This window comes from Lipomyces arxii, assembly GCF_038497795.1.
Source record: "Lipomyces arxii strain Phaff 12-163 unplaced genomic scaffold V1512scaffold_32, whole genome shotgun sequence".
Classification (NCBI taxonomy): Eukaryota; Fungi; Ascomycota; class Lipomycetes; order Lipomycetales; family Lipomycetaceae; genus Lipomyces; species Lipomyces arxii.
Window position 1 is genome coordinate 45,886 of NW_027117731.1, and position 15,796 is coordinate 61,681.

Below are 15,796 nucleotides of genomic sequence, written 5' to 3' on the forward strand. Positions count from 1 at the left end.
ACCCAACAGCATAGCCACATCTGCACACACTCAACACGCACAGCCATACCCCTATCAGCCACATAAATGAGCCGCACGTCCAATCGTGAGCAAAAAGTCCCCAAATCTTTCTCGGTCGCATTCGCGCTCTTTTTCTCTCTTCTTTCTGCCTACAATTCAATTACTTATAAAATCATACACTGATAGATTTAATAAGAAATGTACGCAGGTGCTGAAACTGGAGTGGCAACTCCACATACTCAGCTATCTCTTCGTCCTGTATCACTGGTTCATGGCTCACTGGAGTACAGCTTGTTTGTGCCAACTGGTCTTTACCTCTCGGTCCTTCATCTTCGGGATGAATTTGCTGTGTCTTTACCTCCTGCAACTGAGGATTTTATTGGCGAAAATGAACCCGTTTCTGATTGTGAACTTGTGGCTCGTTTCCTTGCCTTTGTCGTTAAGCAAACTGAAGAAACCGGTCAATACGATGATGCTCTTGCGCTTGTCTTAACTGACTTCGAATCACGATTCCTTCGTGCAAATGAAGTTCATGCAGTTGCTGCTAAACTTCCTGGTGAACTTGCAAATCGTGAAGCAGTGATTCGTGCTTATTATTCGGCCCGTTTGGCCGTAAATCGCCCAATCAAGGGCCACTCGTCCGCATTGATTCGTGCTGCTGCAGATCAAAGAGCTCATTTGTACGCAATCTTTGGTGGTCAGGGAAATATTGAAGAGTATTTTGATGAACTTCGTGGTCTTCACTCTCTATATACCGGTCTGGTCTCTGAATTTATTGATCATTGCGCCAAAGAACTTCTTGCATTGGCTGCAGAAGAAAGAACTGCTAAAGTATACTCAAATGGCCTTGATATCATGAGATGGCTTCGTGATCCTGACTCAACTCCTGATCTCGACTATCTTGTTTCTGCTCCGGTCTCCTTACCATTGATTGGTCTTACTCAATTGACTCACTATGTCGCTACTTGTATGGTCCTTGGAAAGCATCCTGGTGAATTTAGATCTTTCCTTTCTGGTACGCTTTTCAAATTCACTAAATGTTTAACTAACATAATCAGGAACAACTGGTCATTCTCAAGGTGTCATCACTGCCGCTGCAATCGCTGCGTCTTCTTCTTGGGAGTCGTTTTACTCAAACGCGACCAAAATCCTTCATATTCTGTTTTGGATCGGATGCCGTGCTCAGCAGACTTACCCACGTACTTCTCTTGCCCCGTCAATCTTGGAAGATTGTGTCAATGAAGGCGAGGGTAGACCCTCACCTATGTTGTCGGTTCGCGATCTTGTCAAATCACAAGTCCAGAAGCACGTTGATCTTACAAACTCTCATCTCCCAACCGAGAAACACGTCACCATCTCCCTCGAGAACGGTGCTAGAAACTTTGTTGTCACAGGCCCGCCTCAGTCGTTGTACGGTTTGTCTCGTTCGCTCCGCAAGTCTCGTGCTCCCACTGGACTCGAACAGAATCGTGTGCCGTACTCTCAGCGCAAACTTAAGTTCTCGAACAAATTTTTGCCAATCACGGCTCCGTTTCACTCGCCATATGTTCACGAAGCGTATGATTTGATTATTTCGGATCTTGCTGGAATTGAAATTTCGCCAGAGGAACTCGCGATTCCTGTCTATGACACTTTTGACGGTCATGATCTTCGGAATTTGACTGAAGAAGACGGCTCGGTTGTTAATCGTCTTGTGTACATGATCACCAGTCTTCCGGTTCATTGGGAACGTGCGACTGCATTCCCTAAGGCCACTCACATCATCGACTTTGGTCCAGGGGGTGTCTCTGGTCTTGGTGTTTTGACCCACCGAAACAAGGAGGGCACTGGTGTTCGTATCATCCTTGCCGGTGCACTCGAAGGATCTCTTCCAGAGCTTGGATACAAGCCTGAGCTTTTTGATCGCGAAGAAGACTCGGTAATCTACGCAGCCAACTGGGGTCTTGAATTTGCTCCTAAACTTGTCAAGACTGCGTTTGGCAAAACCTTTGTCGACACAAAGTTCTCTCGTCTTTTAGGGCAGCCTCCGATTATGGTTGCCGGTATGACCCCGTCAACTGTTCCGGCAGACTTTGTTGCCGCGACCATGAACACCGGTTATCACATCGAACTTGGCGGAGGTGGATATTTTAATGCTAAAGGACTGACTCAAGCTTTTTACAAGATTGAAAAGTCAATCTTTCCTGGTGCCGGTATCACGGTCAACTTGATTTACGTGAACCCGCGTGCTATGGGTTGGGCTATTCCTCTTATCCAGAAATTGAGATCAGAGGGTGTTCCGATTGAAGGTTTGACCATCGGTGCCGGCGTTCCTTCCATCGAAGTTGCCAATGAGTATATTGAGACTCTTGGAATCAAACATCTCGGTCTTAAGCCCGGTTCGCTCGATGCAATTCAGCAAGTCATCAGCATCGCACAGGCCAACCCAGACTTCCCTATTGTTTGCCAGTGGACTGGTGGCCGTGGTGGTGGTCATCACTCGTTTGAAGATTTCCACTCTCCAATCCTGCAGACGTACTCGCGTATCCGCCGTTGCAGCAACATTATTCTTCTTGCAGGATCCGGTTTTGGAGGCGCTGACGACACATATCCGTACTTGACTGGTAAATGGTCTACCAATTACGGATATCCTCCTATGCCGTTTGATGGATTCTTGTTGGGTTCGCGTATCATGACTGCTAAGGAGTCACACACCTCGGCTGGTGCGAAGAAGGCCATTGTTGACGCTCCCGGTGTTGATGACATAGACTGGGAAAAGACATACCAGAAGCCTACAGGTGGTGTGATTACTGTCCTTTCTGAAATGGGCGAACCCATTCACAAGCTCGCGACTCGCGGTGTTATTTTCTGGTAAGCATCATGTATAGCGTACACTGATCAGAACTAACAATCAATCTAGGAAGGAAATGGACTCAACAATTTTCAGTTTGCCGAGAAACAAGCGTGTGGACGCGCTTAAAGCCAAACACGACTACATCATTAAGAAGTTGAACGCTGACTTCCAGAAAGTCTGGTTTGGCAAGAACGCGGCCGGTGAGGTCGTCGAGCTCGAAGACATGAACTACGGTGAAATCTTGACCAGACTTGTCGAGCTTATGTATATCTCGCAGGAGAAGCGCTGGATCGACCGTACACTTCGCGACATGACTGGTGACTACATCCGTCGTATTGAAGAGAGATTCACTCACGAAACTGGCTGCCCTTCGCTTTTGCAGTCCTACTCTGAGCTCGATGTGCCCGAACCGGCTGTCGAGCGCATTCTTGCTGCATACCCTGAAGCTTCGCAACAGCTTATCAACGTTCAAGACATGGAGTTCTTCCTCATGCTTACTTTGCGGCCGTCGCAGAAGCCTGTTCCGTTTGTGCCCGTGCTGGACGATAACTTTGAGGTATATTTCAAGAAAGACTCGCTTTGGCAGTCTGAGGATTTGGCTGCCGTTGTTGGACAAGACGTTCAACGTACTTGTATCTTGCAAGGTCCTGTCTCCGCTAAATATACCAAGATTGTTGATGAACCCGTCAAGGACATTTTGGACGGAATCCACAACAAGCACATCGAGTATTTAACCCGGGACATTTATGCTGGCCAAGAGTCTGATATTCCAGTCATTGAGTACTTTGGTGGCAAGCTAACCTGCGACGTCACAATTAAGGCTGACAGTTTAACTGTTACCTCGTCCGGAAACACAACTACATATACTCTTGATGCAGGTGTATCCGGATCCGCAGCTTTGCCAAACGCGGATGAGTGGCTTAGTTTACTCGGCGGAAAGACGCTTGGATGGCGTCACGCGTTTTTTACTACTGATGTGTTCGTTCAGGGAACGAAGTACGAGACCAGCCCATTGAAGCGCATTTTTACACCGGCGTACGGTGTCACGGTCAACATTATTGATGCTGGTGAGCCAGAAAAGACTCGTATCGTCGTTAGAGAGAAGATTCAGGGCAAGGACGTTGTCGTCATTGACGCGTTCAAGCTGCCTGGCACAAACAAAATCTCAATGACTCTGTACGACGACCGTACTGCAGAGGCCAAGCCTGTTGGCCTGCAGCTTTGGTTCACGTACCATCCTGAAGTCGGATTTGCTCCTATTCGTGAAGTAATGGAGGACAGAAACGACAGAATCAAGGAATTTTATTGGAAGTTGTGGTTTGGACCGGACGCATATCCTTCCGACCTTACGACGACCGACGAGATTGAAGGCGGTTCGATTAAAGTTGAAGGACAGGCAATTGCCGATTTTGTGTACGCTGTTGGCAACAACGGCGAGGCGTTTGTCGACAGACCTGGAAAGCCCACGTACGCTCCGATGGATTTCGCCATTTTTGTCGGTTGGAAGGCAATCATCAAAGCTTTGTTTCCCAAAGCTATTGACGGTGACTTGCTTAAACTTGTTCATTTGTCAAACTCATTCAAGATGTATCCTGGTGCTGAACCGTTGAAGAAGGACGACGTTGTCAACACCAAAGCTAGAATCAACGCCGTTCTGAACCAGGTCTCTGGCAAGATGGTTGAAGTTTGCGGTGTTATTTCTCGAGAAAATGAGCCAGTTATGGAGGTCACATCACAGTTCTTGTACCGTGGCACATACACTGACTTTGAAAATACTTTCCAGAACAAGTCTGAGTTGCCGATGCAGTTGACTCTCAAGTCTGCAAAGGACGTTGCTGTTCTGCGATCAAAGGATTGGTTTGAGTTAAACGATCCACTTATGGACCTTCTCGGCCAGACTCTAACCTTCCGATTGGAGAGTTTCATCACCTATCAGGACAAGACCGTGTACTCGACTGTTCGTACTACTGGACAGATTCTGCTTGAGCTTCCTACCCACGAGATCATCCAGGTCGGAAGCGTGTCATATGAGGCCCACGACTCGCATGGTAACCCAGTAGTTGACTACCTCGAGCGGCACGGAAGCACGATTGAGCAGCCAATCATGTTTGAGAATCCAATTCCTTTGCACGGTTCGACTGCACTTGTGTCTCGTGCTCCAGCCACTAATGAGACATATGCGCGTGTGTCTGGTGATTACAATCCTATTCACGTATCACGTGTGTTTGCTGCTTACGCTAATCTACGCGGCAACATCACCCACGGTATGTACTCTTCCGCCTCTGTGCGTTCGCTCGTCGAGGCGTGGGCTGCTGAGAACCATGCGTCGCGTGTTCGCGCTTACAACTGCTCGTTCGTCGGAATGGTTTTGCCAAACGACAACATTGAAACCAAGTTGCAGCATGTCGGTATGATTGGCGGTCGCAAGATTGTCAAGGTCGAGACGACCAACAAGGACACAGGTGATACCGTGCTGCTTGGGCAGGCGGAAGTCGAACAACCCGTGTCGACTTACATCTTCACCGGACAAGGATCACAAGAACAGGGTATGGGAATGGACTTGTATGAGTCTTCACCTGTTGCCCGCGAGGTTTGGGACAGAGCTGATCGTCATTTCTTGAACAATTATGGTATGCTAATTACGTGATTGCTTGGTAAATGTACTAATTCTGCAGGTTTCTCAATTATCAACATTGTCAAGAACAATCCCAAGGAGTTCACCGTTCACTTTGGCGGACCTCGTGGAAAGGCTATTCGTCACAACTACACGTCTATGATGTTTGAATCCGTTGACGCCGAGGGTACCATTAAGTCTGAGAAGATTTTCAAGAGCATCACCGAAAACACAGCTTCGTATACGTTCCAGTCGCCAACAGGATTGCTGTCTGCGACCCAGTTCACACAGCCGGCATTGACTTTGATGGAGAAAGCCTCATTTGAAGATATGAAGGCCAAGGGCCTTGTGCCTGCTGACTGTTCGTACGCTGGACACTCGCTCGGTGAATACTCTGCGCTTGCGGCGCTCGGTGACGTTATGCCGATCGAGTCACTAGTTGACGTCGTGTTTTACCGCGGTATGACCATGCAGGTCGCGGTGCCACGAGACTCATTTGGCCGTTCAAACTATGGTATGTGTGCCGTGAACCCATCGAGAATCTCAAAGACATTCAACGACGCTGCTCTGCGATACGTTGTTGAGCACATTGCCGCTCAGACCAAGTGGTTGTTGGAGATTGTGAACTACAATGTTGAAAACACGCAGTACGTCACTGCGGGCGACTTGCGTGCGCTTGACTGCATGACCAACGTGCTCAATTTCATGAAGGTACAGAAAATTGACCTTGACAAGCTGATGCAGACCATGTCGATCGAGAACGTCAAGGCCGAACTGTCTGAGATTGTAGCCGAGATTGCAAAGAAGAGCGAAGCCAAGCCGCAGCCGATCGATCTTGAGCGAGGATTTGCTACGATCCCGTTGAAGGGCATTTCCGTGCCTTTCCACTCCTCGTACCTCCGGTCTGGTGTGAAGCCGTTCAACAGGTTCTTGATTAAGAAGTTGCCTCAGCAGGCTGTCAAGCCCGCTAACTTGATTGGCAAGTACATCCCTAACTTGACCGCCAAGCCGTTCCAGATTTCAAAGGAATACTTCCAGGAAGTGTATGATTTGACTGGAAGCGCGAAGATTAGAAACATCATTGATAACTGGGAGAAGTATGAGACTGCTTAAGGTTTGGAACTTAGCTTGCTATGATATAATGTTTCCTTTTTGTTGATAACTTTTTTAATATACAATGTTATTATCGCCAATGCATCGCCAAATCATTCACACTCGTCCACCATGAATAGTTCTTCGCTAGACCATCATCGATTCTACTCCGGTTCCAGGTATCTTGTCGTCCGTCTTCAATCTGGTCTACCGCGGCACGTAAACTCGAGTATACCAAGTTGATTTCTTCTTGAAGTCGCTCAGCATACCCACTAACGTCATTCCCAAGCACGAACTTAACCTCCGGTTCGCCCATGATCCTGTCGACTAGAAATATAGGCGCATGTGGCATGTAGTACAATGTCCGTGACCGCACGAGCTCAACGTGTTCACCTGTGACCTCAATGTTCATAAGTCCCATGATCTCTTTATCAAGCTCTACAAAGTCGGGATCGTAACATGACACTTTCTGCACTCCAAGCTCGGCTCTAAGACAATCCAACACTGCGGTCTGCCATTTCGAAATCTCCGTCTCACTAATCCGTCCAAGTGCCAGACACCTGATCTCGGTCACGTCCGACGCAACAGCCATAACATACTGCTTCAACACGGCATAAAACTTTGTCTGTATTATAACTGCCCGCATCCGCTTGATTGAAGCAACATGCTCTGAAGCCGTAGGCGGTGGCCGTGCTTTGTACTTTGACGACTGGGCTTTCCGCCGCCGGTTCGACACGACGGTCGTAAACTCCGGCGCAGCAGCTCGAGCAGCAGAGCTTAACTCATTTGAGAGCTGTAGCAACTCGACCTGAGTTTTGGCCGACACCGACATTTCAATGTGCCCTCTTACTCAGTTCAAAGACTCGAAAAGTTCATGAACGTCGTCGACAAGCCGCACCTCCAGGAAATTTATTGGGTTAGGGCACATATTTTTTTCTGTCCCAACAGGCATGTCAAAGACTTTTTGTAGAAAGTGAAACCTTGGTATGAGGCAGCAGATTTGCGAATTGCGACGATGGGGAAGTGTGAAATTTAGAGCGTTAAGGACACGTGGCGTTATATATCGTCAATTGAGTACGGCTAGAGATGCAGTTTGCGAAGAACATGATTTGGATCTGTCTAGACGTGAACCTGCGCAGCCAAAGCATGAGATTAAACCACTAGAAAGCGGTGTGAGAACTGGAAGGAAGGAGAGTGTCAATTATGGCAACGGATTTAAGCCAATGTCAGGTGTTAAACGGAGTACTCGTCGACTTCTTATGCCTGATTCTGCTGGCTTTAGTGTGTGTACTGTATTGAAGGTTTATAAGCATGATACTGATGATTCGCAGGACTTCGGAGTAAGAAAAGCAGTTTTAGAGAGTATAAATCTTCAATATCCTACAATAAGAGCACCTACCTTGGTTCAGTCCGCTTTACTTTCTGCACTACTACACCAAAACTCATTCGTATGTGCCTCTCCATCAGGCACGGGAAAATCGTTTGCGACAGCAGCACACTTGATCTCACAGCCACGATACAAAGCGCCATTACCAAGTGTTTCGTCACTGGTATTGGTTCCGTCGACTGAGCTTGGGTTCCAGTACATTGAAGTGATTTCATCATTGCTGAGATCAGGAAACGCGCCATTGAAAACACAGGAAATTGTGCAGTTTGTGTATAGGTCGAGCATGGGGCCTGAAGACGAGAAACTGCAATTGGATTTGCTCAGCCAGTGCCCTGCCCCAAACATTCTGATCGCTACCCCGAACCGTCTACTGGATATGCTAGCAGATCCAGAGCAGACGAAATACTTGAACTTGGGATATTTAAAAACGGTTGTGATTGATGAAGCAGATGATCTCATTCGCCCAGATTTAGCTTTAGCACCTACCCCCAAATCCAAGTCGCAAAAGAAGAAGAAACATAAACGACCGGTACTGGTAGCGATGGACTACATCCTCAAGCTGCGCAAGGCAGCGTTGGCAACGTATTCGCTTAAAGTACCGCTGCAAGTCATTCTACTAACGTCTGCAATAACTTCAGGTGACGATCTGTATCACTTTGCGAGCAATTCCAGCTGGATCAAAGCCGGCAGAACGAACACATATGGAGTGGCTGGATACTCTGGGCTTTCAGTGAGCACGCCGTTTGTTGATACATATACTGTGACGTTTGATCCAACGACAAAGACACTACAAGATATGAGTATGAATGACGAGACACAAGAGTCCGTTAGATACAAACCTATTACATCGGATATCACGCGAAATGATTTGATCGGGCTGAAAATGCTGCTCAAAGAGGATGGTATGAAAAAGGCAGTCGTGATCATTCCGGCTGATGCGTCACATTTGACAATACGCAGCACATTACGCGACATTGGCGTTTCTGCTGTGTCGTTAAACTATTTCGGTGGCACCAAAATAATCGACAGTGATCAAGTTCATGGCTACGGCTTGATTGATACGCAAACAATGTTTGACAAATCTACAGACTCAAAGACTGTCTCACCGGACATCATACTCGCATCCGCTAACCAGCTAGCTGGTCTACATTTTCCTGGCCTTTCTCGAATCTACGTTGTCGGCGGCTCTAATGCAGTCAGCCGGCTATCGGAATACAGTACGCTGCTATTACGAACACGAGTGTCTACACCTCGCGATATTGAGATGGAAGCTTTCAATCCTGACTCGATCCGAGCTGCAGTGCCAGCCGAAAACGCTAGAGTTGTGTTTGTGACTGTTAATGATGAAGCTTACGACGATCGACGAAAGCTTCTGCAAAAGTTCATTGACCAGCACACCATCCTGAGCAAGCGAATGTTTTCGCCTAGAGAAGATTCGATCGCGGATGACTTGGCGACAGAAAGTAACTCACTCTTGTAAATAGATATTGTAAAATAATGCGAATTTTGAACATTTTTTTGCTAGTAGCAATCTCGCTAATACTCTTACAACGCAACGTGCATGCCTAATATCGGCCATATCTACCAGAATCGCGTGACGGAGGTGGAGAACGGCGACCACCACCACCACTGCCGCCGCCGCTGCCGTATCCCCCATACCTAGGAGGTGATCTTCTGCTTCGATTACTGAATCGATCATTGCCATATCTACCTGGCGGGCTTCGTGATCGACGCCCTGGTGGACTTCTCGATCGACGACGACCTCCAGCAGATGCCATATAGCTATCTCTATACCCACCACGCCCACCGTTTCTGCCACCGCCTCCAAACCCACCACGGAAACCGCCTCGTCTATTAACTCGGTTTCCGCGAGAACGCACCGGAGGCGGTGTTGCAAGCTGGACGGTGACTTTGGCTCCATCAATTGTGCCGCCGTCCATGTGTGCGATCGCTCTGTCTGCAGCTTGAGAACTGTCATAGTTGATGTAAGCAACGCCGTTATTAACTTGTACTGTATAATTGTTAGCGATTGATGTTATATTTCATGATGTAATAAAAGCACACATTTTGCGTTCATTGGTAACCGAATATCAGTGATCTTTCCATAAGCAGAGAAAATATCACGTAAATGTCCTTCAAACACGTTTCTGGTGAGTTTTTCGACAGCAATCTACTCATGTTAGTAAATCAATTGGCCAGGGCACGCACACGACATACTCTATCGGGCAGCACTTTAGGTCGTGTTGGACTGCGAGATCGTGATCTTGAACGTGATGAGTAGCTTCTGCTGCTGTAACTCCTGCTTCTGCTTCGACTGTCAGAATAACTTCTTCGACTACGACTGCTTCCGCTTCTGCTACGAGAACTGTAAGATCTCGAGTAACTTCGTGATGATCTCGAATAGTAACTACGCGACCTAGATCTGGATTTCGACGGTGACAGACTTCGTGACGCTGAGCCATCATCAGACTTACTCTTCTTAGCTGAAGGAGTTCTTGATCGCGTTCTGCCTCGTTCAACTGAAGGAGACCTCGATCTCGAGATTGAAGCTGGACGCGTCTGAGAACGCGACTCTGGATCAGCCCTTTTAACTAGATTTAGCATAGTAAAACCAAAATTAAAATAAAACTTACATTTTTATTGAATTTTGGTGATTTTGAGTGGGAAATTCGCGTCTTCTAGGAGGTTGATTTATAGTGTATAAACTGTCATGATTAAGGCATAACAATGACAGTTTTATGCAATATCAAATATTCCCCGGACTGGGAAATGTTCAGCAAAAAAAATCACCAAAAATTGATTTTGAATTTTTTGTTTTAAATTTCGGGGAAATTCTGTATTTTTTTATACGAAGAAGATCAAGAGTGAATTGGAATATCTTTTACTTGCTTGGGCGGTGCGAAAGAAATGAGACGATCCAAAGTTTTCATTGGTTCATCTCATCCTGAACTCGGGAGGTTGATCTGTGATCGATTAGGAGTTGCAGAAGGAAAGTGTACATTAAAGAAGTTTGCGAATGGAGAGACTTCAGTTTCAATTGGTATGAAGGAGATAGGACGAGAGGGAAGTGTTTAGTAATATTGAGTAGATGAATCAATTCGTGATGAAGATTGTTATATTGTTCAAAGTGGAAGCAATAGGTGAGTAGTATTAGAATGATATTAAGTATATTGGGTGAGGGACTGGATTGATCAGGGAATAATAGAGTGAATGATCATATCATGGAGCTGCTCATCATGATTGCGGCGTGCCGAGGTGGATCGGCAAACAAAATCACAGGTTAGTGAAGTATTGAATGATATTATACTCTGGTTAATATGAATATAGCTGTTATGCCTTATTTTCCTTATTCGAAACAAAGCAAAATGAAGAGACATAGAGGTGCAATAACAGCAAGAAGTAAAGTGAATAATAATACTTCGAAAAATATACTGATTCGAATAGTGATTGCTAATTTATTGACTATGGCTGGTGCAGATCATGTAATTACTATGGATCTTCATGTAAGTAGATATGAAGAAATATTTGGAAGAAGCAATATTAATATATAGGCCGCCCAAATGCAAGGTTTCTTCACAAAGCCAGTTGATAATTTACATGCTGGACCTACGCTTGCAAGATGGATTAAACTGAATATAGCAGATTGGAGAGATGCTGTAGTCGTGTCAAAGAATCCTGGCGGTGCGAAAAGAGTAACATCATTAGCTGATGCTCTAAAGATTGACTTTGCAATGATTAATACAGACAAGAGAAGAAAGAATGACTTCCCGGTGTCCCGTGCATCCCCAGCTGTTAATGGAGATACTGGCGATGAAGCAGAGACGGATTCAATGACAATGTCGGAAATCCGGACTGCACGAGTTGTTCAAGGACACGTTGTTGATGATGACTATGAAGTTCCTGCTGAAGAGCTTGACACAGATACTTCTCACGCATCACAAGACAATGAAGCAATGTACTCTTCTATCTACTCATTAAACTCACAACATGACCATGCACTCGGTGGTACAATCGATGCAGTAGTTTCTGATGATGAAGAAGATGAACCTGTGGACAGTGAGAAGATGATTACATTGGTCGGAGATGTCAAAGATCGAACTGCAATCATTATTGACGACATTATCGATCGACCGGGATCATTTGTTGCTGCAGCAGAACATTGTCGAATCAACTGTGGATCAAAGCGTATCTATATCATTGCTACTCATGGAGTATTTGGCGAAGGATGTTTGGAAGAAATGGAAAGTTCATGGTGTATTGATCGGGTTAGTATTGAATGGTATTGTATATCTTTAAGTACTGACTTGAACAGATTATTGTTACAAACACGTTTCCAATATCTGCTGAACAGCGAGCCAGATCACATAAACTGACTGTGATTGACGTTTCTCCACTACTTGCTGAATGCATCCGCCGTAATCATTACGGAGAAAGTATTTCAGCATTGTTTGATCATTTACTAATGGTTGAATAAACAAATAATAATGCATATATGATGGGATCTTCTGCATTGGATTCAACAAAAGTTTGGTTTAATCTTATTTATCAATTCAGTCATTCGTAGAAATCTATTGATGTAGTAGATATACCCAGCGATGCAGTCTTTGGATTGCAGGACCTACGAATATTTCAATATCGTTTGTGTCTTAACGGAGCGTTGGAAGATTAAGCCAAGTCTGTAAAAGACACGCGTAATTTGATTTTGTTCTACGTTACGCGTGTAAGAAAGCAGTCTCACAATTTATTTGATATTTTATTTGTTTAGAATATACTCAATCCGGTTGAAAGTGTCGTATTTTTCGAGAGTCGTATTCGTATTCGTCTCTTGGTATCGGAAGTACTGTAGAAACGTGTTATTCTCAGCATGAGCTGATAAACGGCTAAAAGTATAATGTATTACGCGATTATGGCATAAATAATATAAAATCACAAGCTAAATGCCTCCCGGCCTATCGTTATCTTCGCTTACATACGCAGACGCACTCAACGTCTTACTGAGAGAGCATTGGCTCTCCCTTACGCCTTCAAGTCTCCTCCTTTCCCTCTTGTTTTCCTCAAGAAATAGGGAATTTTAGTTGCGTATTCAAGTACAAAACTAAATAATGTTCTTCGATCATTCAACTGCTCGTTACGTGTCACTATTGGCTAACTTCTATGTTTGTATGTAGTCAAGTCACAGGCTATTAATAGTAAGCTATACTAACGCGTATAGCCCTGGGATCCGGTACTCACTATGTTTACTCAGCATATGGCCCTCAGTTGGCTGCTAGACTAGGATTCACTGCTACTCAGTCATCGGTCATCGCTACTCTCGGCTCAGTTGGTGTTTATTTGTATGTCATGCTCCTGTGTGCATAGACCGTTACTAACTCACTCAAGCTCAGGTCCTCCTGCAGGTGTTATTATTGATAGAAAGAAACCTCACATTCCAATCATCATCGGAGGATGTCTGATTCTGTTTGGATACATGATGATGCGTTATGCCTACGTCTCGGAACTGAGATCGTTAGCTTTCGTTGGTATCTTTATGATTGTCGCTTCAACGGGAAACACATTCGCATACCATGCTTGTGTTAAGTGTGCTGCTGTCAATTTCCCTCATATTAGAGGTACTGCTACCTCTATTCCTGTCGCTGGATACGGTCTGTCTGCACTTTTCTTCTCTCAGATTGGAAATGCCGCTTTTCCTGGTGATACCGGCAATTTCATGTTGATGATCCCTCTTTTGGCTTCTGGCTTGGTCTTCCTTGGATTACCCTTTGCTAGACACATTCCATTAGATACCATTGTTGACTCTGAGGTCGCTGTCATTCCTGACAGCTTATTGGATGTCGAGACTGATGCTCTCCTCCGTCACACCCGTACCAACCAGTCGTCTCTTTCGTCCGCTGACGCCAAGTCAAAGGAGGCTAATTATGCTTCAATTTCTGAATTTGAGCAGGAATCGGTGATTTCGTCTTCTTCTACTGCTGAGTCGATTGTCGATGAGATTGTGCTCCAGGACCCTAACGAGATTGATATTCACGGCTGGGCTTTACTCCGTGACCCTAGATTCTGGGTTCACTTTTGCATTCACGGATTGTTGTCTGGAACTGGTCTGATGTACATTTTGTCTGCTGGCTACGTTCTTCGAGCATTGTTTACCTACAATAACCCTTTCATCTCTCCCAACGATCTTGCCAAAAACCAGGCCATTCAGGTTTCTTTGGTTTCGGTCTTCTCGTTCATTTCGCGTATCATTGCTGGTTACTCTGCTGATAGGCTTTCCAAGCGTGGTTACCAGCGCATGTGGGTCATCTTTGCTTCTGCTTGTGTTTTCATCATCGCCCAGATCGGTGGTCTGACAATCACCTCCTCGCGATTTATGTGGTTCATCTCCATCTTCAACGGAATGGGATACGGTGCCCTTTTCGGCTCGTACGCTTCTATCATCTCCGAGATCTTTGGACTGAAGCGATTCTCCGAGAATTACGGTTTCCTCACCGTCGCCACCGTCGCTGGCTCTGACATCTTTGCCTTCGCTTTCGGTGCCATCTACGACGGCAACAGCTACTTCATCAACGAAGACGAGTACTACATGAACCCGTCTGGCTACAGCAACATCACTGACTCATTCAACTCAACAATGGAGACCTACGAACGCCGGTTTGGATCACAGGTTGGCCAGGTTTGCGATCTCGGCAGAGACTGCTACCGTACTGCGTTCGCAATCACACTCCCTGGTGCCTTCATCGCTGCCATCTTGGCCCTGTGCGTCATCAGATACGAGAAGATTCGGAAGGAGAGAGAACAGCTGGAGGCTGACGCCGTCAACAGCGTCGCAGTCGAGGCTGAGTAAATCAGTTTAAAAATCAATATCATCATATTCACATTCAAAAATTATTCCCCGTACAGGGTTTAGGACTTGCACGGCATTTGGGTTGCGAGGGGTTTGGGATTAGAGGTTGTGGCTGTGGTTCGGTTTTAATTTAGTATACATGTTATGTCCAATGTATGTGTATAGATCATGGTTTTAGGGGAGATGCTATTCTCGGCAGCTTGAAGTGTCGAACTTGTAACTGTAGTACACATACCTACCAAAAAATCATGAATCCGCCATGATCATACGTGCATGCATGGTCTCACAATAATCCTGGAATGGACATGATCGCAATACTACAGCTCTCCCTTTACCCATTAATTCATATCACAATAATTTGATAGAACACTATAGCAAGAACAGAAACTCATAGCAAGAGAATATATAACAACTCCTGATACCATAACGCCCGCGCCCACTCACACCGACACCCACACCGACACCCACACCGACACCGACACCAACACCGACACCAACACCGACACCCACACCGACACCCACACCAACACCCACACCAACACCGACACCGACACCAACACCGACACCCACACCGACACCCACACCGACACCCACACCGACACCAACACCGACACCAACACCGACACCGACACCAACACCGACACCGACACCCACGCCAGCTCGCAACCTGGCTGCACCTACAGCGACGAACATCTGCAACTCCAACCACAATGAACCACACTGCATCCACAATGACACCGACAATGCCAGCAACGACTACAAGCCATAACGCCAATCACGCCATCAAACATAGAGTGAGCGAAACGGCAAACGATCACTACAGCAATCACAACAACACAACGACTACCACCACCGCAGCTACTACAACCACCTCAATTCCAAGCACAGTAACCACAACCACCTTATTTCCAAGCACAGCGAAGCGCCTCTAGATAGAAAATCACGAGTAAAGACGTTGAAGCACAATAGACACGAATCGAAACAAGCGAGAAAACATCACTGAAAAGTAGCAAGCACGAGAAATACAAAGAA

The 15,796-nt window shown here is 45.9% G+C and overlaps 7 protein-coding genes across 7 annotated transcripts; 4 read left to right on the top strand and 3 right to left on the bottom strand.

The window, feature by feature from the left end:
• Nucleotides 1-136: 136 nt before the first annotated feature.
• On the top strand, nt 137-6,640 carry V1512DRAFT_268229 (acyl transferase domain-containing protein). The gene is made up of 4 exons (XM_066917433.1): nt 137-1,015; nt 1,059-2,850; nt 2,900-5,463; nt 5,509-6,640. The coding sequence occupies exons 1-4, from the start codon at nt 199-201 to the stop codon at nt 6,558-6,560; spliced, it is 6,225 nt and encodes a 2,074-aa protein (XP_066769225.1). The 5' UTR covers nt 137-198; the 3' UTR covers nt 6,561-6,640.
• V1512DRAFT_268231 (uncharacterized protein) lies at nt 6,434-7,405 on the bottom strand. The gene has a single exon (XM_066917434.1). The coding sequence runs from the start codon at nt 7,369-7,371 to the stop codon at nt 6,631-6,633; it is 741 nt and encodes a 246-aa protein (XP_066769226.1). The 5' UTR covers nt 7,372-7,405; the 3' UTR covers nt 6,434-6,630.
• Nucleotides 7,406-7,421: 16 nt separating this feature from the next.
• Nucleotides 7,422-9,449, top strand: V1512DRAFT_111282 (uncharacterized protein). Its single transcript, XM_066912893.1, has 2 exons — nt 7,422-7,820; nt 7,871-9,449. The coding sequence occupies exons 1-2, from the start codon at nt 7,743-7,745 to the stop codon at nt 9,404-9,406; spliced, it is 1,614 nt and encodes a 537-aa protein (XP_066769227.1). The 5' UTR covers nt 7,422-7,742; the 3' UTR covers nt 9,407-9,449.
• On the bottom strand, nt 9,069-10,582 carry V1512DRAFT_268234 (uncharacterized protein). The gene is made up of 4 exons (XM_066917435.1): nt 10,560-10,582; nt 10,144-10,510; nt 9,991-10,096; nt 9,069-9,937 (listed from the first exon to the last, which is right to left on the bottom strand). Coding segments are annotated over exons 1-4 (921 nt in total). The 5' UTR covers nt 10,562-10,582; the 3' UTR covers nt 9,069-9,491.
• A 70-nt stretch (nt 10,583-10,652) lies between these two features.
• Nucleotides 10,653-12,885, top strand: V1512DRAFT_268238 (phosphoribosyltransferase-like protein). Its single transcript, XM_066917436.1, has 7 exons — nt 10,653-10,966; nt 11,015-11,066; nt 11,132-11,205; nt 11,254-11,325; nt 11,371-11,429; nt 11,478-12,191; nt 12,239-12,885. Exons 1-7 carry the CDS (start codon nt 10,834-10,836, stop codon nt 12,398-12,400), a joined length of 1,266 nt encoding a protein of 421 aa, XP_066769229.1. The 5' UTR covers nt 10,653-10,833; the 3' UTR covers nt 12,401-12,885.
• A 22-nt stretch (nt 12,886-12,907) lies between these two features.
• On the top strand, nt 12,908-15,228 carry V1512DRAFT_230715 (major facilitator superfamily domain-containing protein). The gene is made up of 3 exons (XM_066913964.1): nt 12,908-13,086; nt 13,139-13,259; nt 13,306-15,228. Exons 1-3 carry the CDS (start codon nt 13,029-13,031, stop codon nt 14,762-14,764), a joined length of 1,638 nt encoding a protein of 545 aa, XP_066769230.1. The 5' UTR covers nt 12,908-13,028; the 3' UTR covers nt 14,765-15,228.
• Nucleotides 14,949-15,578, bottom strand: V1512DRAFT_111345 (uncharacterized protein). Its single transcript, XM_066912894.1, has one exon. The coding sequence runs from the start codon at nt 15,488-15,490 to the stop codon at nt 15,134-15,136; it is 357 nt and encodes a 118-aa protein (XP_066769231.1). The 5' UTR covers nt 15,491-15,578; the 3' UTR covers nt 14,949-15,133.
• Nucleotides 15,579-15,796: the final 218 nt, after the last annotated feature.